The 8919-nt window shown below is 37.2% G+C and overlaps 1 protein-coding gene across 3 annotated transcripts; it reads right to left on the bottom strand.

Moving 5' to 3' along the window:
• Positions 1-247: 247 nt before the first annotated feature.
• Positions 248-8397, bottom strand: wdr25 (WD repeat domain 25). Of its 3 annotated transcripts, none has more exons than XM_049464148.1 (7): positions 8380-8397; positions 7385-7554; positions 6282-6429; positions 5377-5507; positions 4135-4305; positions 2680-2820; positions 248-549 (listed from the first exon to the last, which is right to left on the bottom strand). In XM_049464148.1, coding segments are annotated over exons 1-7 (984 nt in total). In that variant the 5' UTR covers positions 8381-8397; the 3' UTR covers positions 248-327. The 3 variants fall into 3 exon arrangements, with proteins under 3 accessions (XP_049320105.1, XP_022528347.2, XP_022528346.2); XM_022672626.2 differs by lacking the exon at positions 8380-8397 and adding an exon at positions 7958-8350; XM_022672625.2 differs by lacking the exon at positions 8380-8397 and having other exon boundaries at positions 7385-8351.
• Between the last annotated feature and the right edge of the window lie 522 nt (positions 8398-8919).

Raw genomic sequence — 8919 nt, 5'->3', positions numbered from 1 at the left:
TGGGTAGTCCAACCAATTATATTAGGCCTTTGAAATGCAGCATTTCTGTTAAAGGAGTCAGAATGCAAAGCTTTGTGAGAAACAAGTGTTAGTTGTGGGCAAAACAGCAATCGATGACTCGATGGGGAAAGCAGTGGTTTAGAATAATGTGTGTTTAAATTACTTTGCATTGCTTTATTTTTGAGTTGTAACTGATTAGCCGCTTCTTGCTGTGTGTTGGGTAAATGCTCAGTGGAAAGGACTGTGATTGAGTGTTGACTGTAAAGTGTCCTTTATTTCTTTATATAAATACAGAATTGTCCTCTGCAGGTATGAAAGTCTCTGAGTTCAGTTCCATATTTTAATCTCTCCTCCCCAGTCACATGTGGCAACCACCGAGGATAACACAGGGTGAAAAGACACACACATGCAGGCCTGCTCATGAGCATGAAGCCTGAGCACGCTTCGTCCACTCTGAAAGTCGTAGAAGTGTGCAGAGCCTGTAGAGCTTCCTGAGGACAGAATCGCTCCATCTGAAGAGAACTCACACTGCGCTGCATAACCTTCCACCTGGAACACACAAACACATACCCATTCTTTTTGTTATCTGTTGGGGTCAAGGGCGTAGGAGCGGGCTTGATATTGGGGGGGACACATTTGCCAATATGAACCCAAGCCCACCCTATAGTTTCCTAGAACAACATTTGTGGAAATTACTTTAAATTAAAAGTAAATTATTATTATTATAAGATGATTTTACAACCTAAACAGGTTACTCCACGTTACAGTTACTGTTGTTAGAAAAAAAAAATGCATGCAATGTCTGAATTATATACATATAACAAAAATGATCAGTTATCACCTAATATTTAAAATAATATAACAGATTTGGTTATTATTATTATTATTATTATTATTATTATTATGTATTGGCATGTCAATTCTGTCATATATTTACATTTTCTCCTGCGCTTTTATTTCTTTTTCTACTGAGAGCTCTTCTTAAGATGGTGTCCTTTTATGTAAAAGAATGTAACTTTACGTTGCATAGAGACTTTTATAAACGTCAGGACATGTGGTCTTACTGTGAACTACAAATGAACAGAAGTCACGTTACAGCAGTGTTTCTCAACCCTGTTCTTACATATTCTACTGCATATTAACACTGTTCTGCATGTTCTTGAGCTTCCTCTGCATTAAAGGCATTTAATAAAGTGGTGGTATGATGTGTCTAATACACTGCTGGATTTACATGATTAATTTAGGCTCCATAGGGGGCTAAAGGATTTTAACAGGTAAACTCAGTAAATGACTGTTTATTAGCTGATCAGGTGGAAAACACAGTTTTAGGGCAGAGATCAGGGTTAAGAAACTGCTTTAAACTACAAACATAAAGTACTGTACTAAATCCTGGCTATCCACTACATGCAGCTTCTAGTTAACTAGTTAGTTAAATTCATTTTCGTTCATTATAGCTCACACTAAGTCCTGCAATCCTAAATTGATAAACAGTTTGAAAATGTAATAGTGATTAGCTGATCAGGTACAGGTCAAGTTGAACATTACATATATATATTTTTTCTTTAACCCTGACTCCCTATCTAATTATTTTAAGTTAAACTAACTCACTAACACAGCTGCAGTTTATTAATCACAGTGGGTTTAAACTGTGTTTTGATTCAGAGACGTGTATTTTTAACCAGTTATCAGAAACATATCATCACAGTTTACGTGGTTAGCCTATCGTTACCTTTCTGTTAGAAAAATCTCCGTATATCCAGATCTGTTTTAAAATCAGCTGAAGCTGCTGCAGCCCGATCCCGCTGCTAAATCTCACAGCGAGGGGACGGGGCTTCCCCAACAGCAAACTGACTCTCCTCCTCCGATTGGTCCGGTCTGTCTCCTCATTAATATTACGGCTGATGTGAGCGAACTGATTTCATTTTTGGGGGGGACAAATCCACCTATTTCTGATATTGGGTGGGACATGTCCCACCCATCCCCCCCGGTTCCTACGCCTATGGTTGGGGTTATACTTCAACGCTGTACCGTCACCCCCTTTTTGTTGTTGGGGTCTGTGGCCGTTCAAACTGAGGCACATTATAATGACCATAGTTTAATGTGAGGTTTCAATGTTTTATGGCCATTTTTTCATAACAAACAACAGACAGCAGAGTCTGCAACATTAAAGGTGGAATGGAAAAATAAAACAGAATAAAAGCTCATTTTAGGAATTAAGAAATAGAAATAATTAATTGCCACCTCCTGCCCCCTTTCTAAAGATGTACAATCAGGGCTGGGTATTGAAATTCTTCACCAAAAAAAAAGACACCAACCAAAATGTCTTGGTACTACTGAATACCTCCAGGGGTTAAAAAAAATGTGGTGCCTGTTTTCAAATAGGGTGACAGTACAGATCCTGATATTTGATACAGATTTGATTTAAACTTGTTTAGTTAAGTTAAAAATTTTCATGAAATCGTAAAATGTCTCTTTATCTATCTGATATGTGGCCTATGTTCTATTGTTAATAAATTATGGGTACATAAGACATGCAAATCTTTGTATTTTGTATCAAAAACCTTTGTTTTTTTTACAACATTTATTTACATTTTAGAGAGTGTCCCAATATATTTGGAAATGGGGCACCAGTTCCAAACTGCTCTAAACTGTTCCAGAGCAACAGTTAAACAGACTGACCTTGTGTCCTTCAAATCTCTTCATCTTGTTCATCCGGTAAGGCCTCTGGGCTGAGAAGAGTGCAATGTAGTTTCCATTGGTCTGAGCAACAAAGGAGTCTTCCTGTGGGTGCAGCGCCAGACTGGGGCAGGTGTATCTCTCCTGCAATATATCCAGCACAAAAATGTTATATAATGTTGCTGCTGCATAATTTAAGTGGAACATGAAATTTAGCTACCAAGACGTACTACTACTAGCAATAACACTTTACCCTACCCCTTTATCCCTCAAGACTGCAGACCACACACACTTAGGCCCAATCCCATTTCACCCATAGGCCCTACTACCTCTTAGGCCTCTCTTTGCTCGTTTGAGGCTAGGGGTAGGGTGTCCCTATTCTTGTTAGGCTGGTGCGGTAGGGGGAAGTGTTAGGGGTCTATGGCCCTTCACAATGAGATTTTTCAAAGGCACATCACTGGGCTTTTAGACATTACTGGGAGCACAAAGGCACAAGCGACAAAAAATACGATAACTACTATATTAACAGTTTAATGTGTAGTTTCAATGTTTTATGAATTCAATTAATTATTTTTTTTCAAAACAAGAAATAAAAGCAAAAGGTGGAATGGAAAATTAACATAAAATAAAAGCTTATTTCAGGAATTAAGAAAATGGGAATTAATAATGAATTGCTGTACCACCTGCCCTGTTTCTAAAAGACATACAATTATGTCCGAGTATTGGAATTTGTTACAAAAAAGGCACCAACCGAAATGTCTACCAAATACTACAAAGTATCAAAAGATTTAAAAAAAATGCCAGTTTTGGATATTTTGCAAGAAATGAGCATAAACGATCCAAACGTGGGGAGTAGGGTAAAATGTTATGGCTACATGGTCGACACACTGAGCTTTTGGCACAATCCAAGGTAAAAACAACCCTGACGGTGCCCTGGCGCAGACAAGCAGCGAGCACGCCCAGAAACATGGATCATTCAAACTGTCCACACACCAGTGTAGTGCTAAAATCTCAGGCGTTCACTCTCGCACTGTCTCTTGCGCTCACTTTGATTTTGCCAATGCTAATAACAGAACTCTTTAACTGAAATGCATGAAGCAATATGCATGGAGAAAGCCATGTACTTAACATATGTGGTTGTTTTAATAGCCAAGTCTGTTCATACCAAATATTAAAATGTAACAGCAAGCTCATTTTGCCCTAGAAAAAGAACAGTTATTAAGAAAGCCCAATATTGCCATGACATTCAAAGCTGTAATGATCATAACCAAACACCTAAACATAACTGCAGCTAAAATAGGGATATTGGCATTCATATTAATATTACATTGTACATGTATACTGCTGTTAACCTCAGCTATTTATATTCAGGATGTATGCTACTAAAATCTTCATCTTTCAAAGAGCAAATCAATAGTCATTAGTAATACTAGTTATGAGTGAAATAGATGTTCTTACATGGAATATCTGATTGGAGACTTTGGCAGTAGTGGTGAAGTCCCAGGCAATAAGCGTGCGATCTGCAGAGTCCTGACTGACCATGTCCGTGCTGGTCATGAATTCCCTCCCTTCACCCAGAAATAAGATGTCCAGTGTCTGCTGGATCCTGGACGTGTATGTTCTGATCACCTTAAAAAAGAAATAGAGCAAGGTGCTAAATTTCAGTTCGATTAATAAAATAATAATTCTAGGAGATAATGTACAAAAGAAAAAAACTAAAATAATTGCAGCTTTTACACAATTACACATGACATAAGCTGTAGCAGATAATCAGGCTCACTAAAACATTTACAAAATAACAGCCCTGTTAACCCCTGAAACAAATATTTCAATTGCAGGGTCTATATACCTAATAATAATAATGTGTTTTCCTGCGTGGTTGGTCTGGTTTTTATTGTATTTCAGGTGGTTGATATGTTATGTTGGTCATTGGGTTTAAGATTATGCTATGTTGTATTATCGTTATATCAGTGACATAAAATAGTTTTTAAATGACAATAACAAACATTTAGCACAAAAAATAGTCATTATGACAGGCCTACCTTATGCATCAATTCTACCGGTCAGGTTGTAAGAAGCAGTAAAGCTACTAAAATGAATTTCAGAGTATAAGGGAGTTAGCGCTGCTAACTGCAGCTGGGAATAGCTGTTAATTAGGACTGGCTAAGTGCAGCTAACTAAGGTTGACTAGTGCTGCTAACCGCGGCCGAGTAGTGCTGCAAACCGTAGCAGGCTAGCACCGCTAACCGGGACTGGCTATGCAGCTAACCGTGGCTAACGCTCACCCTTAGAAGAAATACTGGTATTCTAAGGATACTGTAAATAAATGCTTTAGTCACCCAAATAAACATTTTGAATGAAATCTGTGTAGATTAACATCTAACACTTGTTTGTCTTACTTAAAGTTTTGTTTACTTAGCCGCTTCCCCCAACTTCCATATTAGAAGGGAAACATAGCGACACCTTGCTCACCTCAATGTAGTTTTTCTTACTAGTGTTGCTTAATGTGCCTTATAATCCAGTGTGCCTTATGTATCAAAACAGACCAGAAAATAGACGTTTATTGACAGTACGCCTTATAATCTGGTGCGCCTTATAATGTGAAAAATACGGTTCTGCATTTAAATATGAAACCCAAACCTAAATTTGCCTTGTTTTTTTTTATAATCCAAAGTTCCATGCTTATAACTTCAAACTGACCTGACAGGATCGAGAATCCCATGCCTTGACCTCAGCACTGAACCCTCCACACAGAAAGACACTGGGATCTGAGGGCTGAAAGGCCAGGCACGTCACCTTAAACTGGTTTTCCATTTTGGCAACCACCTGACCTGAGAAACAACAGATCGTACAATCATTAAACTCATTACAAGAAAATTACTATGAAGGGCACTGCACATAGTAATGTACGTTACATAATCACTAGATTTCAACTCGAATTGAAATATCAACTCAAGCTTTTTACAATTTTTTTACAGTAAAAGTTTTAAAGTATTGGTTTCAAAACTACTCAAAGTATAAAAGTAAAAGTAATGTAAGGGGAAAAATGCCATTAAGCTTAGGCAGCGCCACAGAGTCCTATAGTGCACTTATTACTCCCCAATTACGTATAAACCAATTGGGTGTCAGAATGGTATATGTTTAGACTTCTCATCCAACCACAATCAAACTCACTTTATCCAGAAGGAGGGAAATACCTGTATTGGGTTTTTTTTATTATTACTAGAAGCCAGAAAGAAAACACGCTGAAATGAATTAGGCTGTTTTCAGAGAATTGTGTGAAAATGTAAGGAGTAGAAAGTAAAAACTGCCTGAAACATAAATGACATCTTTGGTGATATCACTGTGATGCAATTTAAGTTTGCTGTTAGCTTGCAGCTCAAACAATGTGTTTTTTTCAGGAAATGCAAATTGATATTAATTAACGGGATTTAGCACATTAGCTGTAGTTCAACACAGATTCTAAATATCTTTAAAATTTTTATTCAATAAGTCTTCTTTACTCCGCTTTGTTCTGTATACTGGAATCAGTACTCAAGTAAGCAAGTATACATAAATACTTAAAAATGCACAGTGAGGATAGACACAAATGTCAAATTACACACCTGTCTCCACTTCTGTCACAGCAGCTGTGTTGTCAAAAGATCCAGATAAAATGCGGCGTCCACATGGGAGCCAGCATGCATCTCGAACAGCTCCACTGTGACCAGAGTAGGTTTGAAGGCAGCGTCCACTGGCTGCACCATCCCAAACCTTCCAGGAAACAAAAGTTTCAGAAGTTAATTAAGCTCTATTCTGTCTCATGTTCAATATCTTACAAATGTTGAGGCCTTTTGCCCAAATTTGACAATATTGTGTGAAACATCACAGAGGTTTTATTAGTCCATACAACTTTAATCTGGCAGTTGTTTTTGGCTGCACAAAGAGATGTGTGGGTACAAGAGAGAAACAGGTATGAAAAATAAAAAGCATAAAAGCATAAAGATGCATGAATTCCAAATTGACCGTTCACATTCAGGTAGCATGTCCATGGATCAGATACGTATCCGATTTAGGACCACATGTGAAAGTGACTCAAATCTGATTTGAAAAAAAAAAATAAATAAATAATAATAAAAAAAAACAGATTTGGCATGTTCACACAGTCGGGCAAAAAAAAAAAAAATCAAATTTGAGTCACTTCAGCCTGGTAATGTGAACGTAGCCAAAGTGACTTAAATCGGATTTAGAAAAATCGGATTTGGCATGTTCACACAGCCATGAAAAAAATCTGATCTGAGCCACATTGAACAAAAAATCTGATTTGAGTCACTTCAGCCTGGTAATATTAATGTAGCCCTAGTCTTACAGTCTTGCAAATAGTGACCCTGCAAGATCACTCAGTCTTTGCAAAATCTTAATCTGTGACTAAAAAGTCTGTGACTTGTCTTTAAACGTGAGAGGGTATTTATAACAACTTCAGTCTATTAAACATATTTCAGAGTCTTTTTGAAGTCATCTAGTGTATGATTAGCATCAGTTAAACCTCTACAGTCAGGCTGTAGGCACTAGTGTGTGTGCATGGAGAGGAGTGGCTGAATTTCATTGTAAAGATCTTTTCCCCTTATTTTTAGGGGTGCTGGGACTCCATTTAGGGGTGATTGAGCACCCCCTTAAAAAGGGTATGCTATGCCTCTGGTCCCCACACTGAATCCTCAAACAAGCTTACCTTAAAAGTTTTGTCCATAGAAGCAGAGAGCAGCAGATGGCTGAGATGAGGCACTGGACACCACTGCACTGTGTTGACTGGACCCTGGTGGGCCTGAAGCTGATGCTGGACATACTTCGGCAGCTCTGTCCTTCCTTTTCTGCCTAGGTGGGGCCGAATCCTCTCTGACACTGTTGAAAGCAGATGCAGGGTTGTGTGCTGGGAGCTGGAGGAACCCTCTGTATTCAGGTCTGCTGACTGTGTGGACAGCTTCTGCCTCTTTGAGACATATGGCCTCACTCCTGCTGGGGTGGGCTGGGGTCTTTTTGAACTCATAGCCTAGTCGTTAGGGCTGCTTAATGAGGAACTATGGATGTTTTCAGATATTGGATGAAAACACTAGTTTACTGTTCAATGTTTATAGTGTCTTTTTGTTGTTTTTTAAATAAGAACTCTTTTTTAACCGACCTGTTTTACCCGAGTGGATTATTATAACTAATATGAGCCTGCTGTTATTATTTGTATGGATTGATTTGTTACAAAAGTGTAAATTATGATACAAAATAATAATAATTATACAAATAAAAATCTTACCATCTCATTTTTAACCTAGAAATTAAAGCCATCCAAATGTCCTGCCTATACTTCTGCTGGGCCCATTCTCGTATAAAGTTATTTTGCCCATAACTTCTGTTTTTTCGTGCAGCTTTATCTATCTGTAACTATAGCTAAGGGGTGCTGAAGAGCTCACTGTTAACCTAACACAAATCGACATAACACTAGGCTTTCGAATAGATTTATGGCGAAATCATTCAGAACAAATATAATAATAATAATAATAATAATGATGATCAGACCGCAGAATCTGTGAATAAACTCAGAGATGTTAAATACTACTATTCTAATTTAAACAGAGCCAGTTTATCCGCTTATCTCTAGCTAAGCTAACTAGCTAACCTACAAGCTCTGCCTCTGCTTTAATCAGAGAGTCTGTAGAGAGGAGAAAACCCACTTACTTATTCACTGAACCACTAGATGGCGCTCTTGAGAGAGTCCAGAATGAATGGGTTTATATAGAGCAACAGAACAAAATCTAAGTTTATAAATGTTTGGTAATTTTTTATTTATTTATTCATTTATTAATTTAATTATTAAATTAGAAAACTCGATGTAAAAACTATTTATTTTTTATGTGGTGCAGTGTACAATAAATACGTTTTCATCCATGTTTTAAATTTTTGTTTTTTCATCCCTGACCCTCAAAATTGGAATTTCAGGAAAAATAAAAAAATGAATCTTTTCTTTATTTTCTGACTTTCTATTTTTGCAAGTTGGATTATAACATAGGATATGTATTACCAGACACAAACAAGAAAAAAATCTAAAAATTGAGAGATTCACCATTGCAAAAGGCTGAAATAAAAAACTAAATAATTGAAAAATTGGATTAAAAATACACCCAACGTTCTATTTTCGAATTAAGCTTGATACAGTCAGAAAATTAAACTGCTAAATGTTACACTGACCACTTTACTGCACTCTAATGTTACTTTAAT

Source organism: Astyanax mexicanus, chromosome 14 (genome assembly GCF_023375975.1).
Source record: "Astyanax mexicanus isolate ESR-SI-001 chromosome 14, AstMex3_surface, whole genome shotgun sequence".
NCBI lineage: Eukaryota > Metazoa > Chordata > Actinopteri > Characiformes > Acestrorhamphidae > Astyanax > Astyanax mexicanus.
Note: the sequence above shows the minus strand (reverse complement) of the source record. Positions and strands in the feature narration are given on the sequence as shown.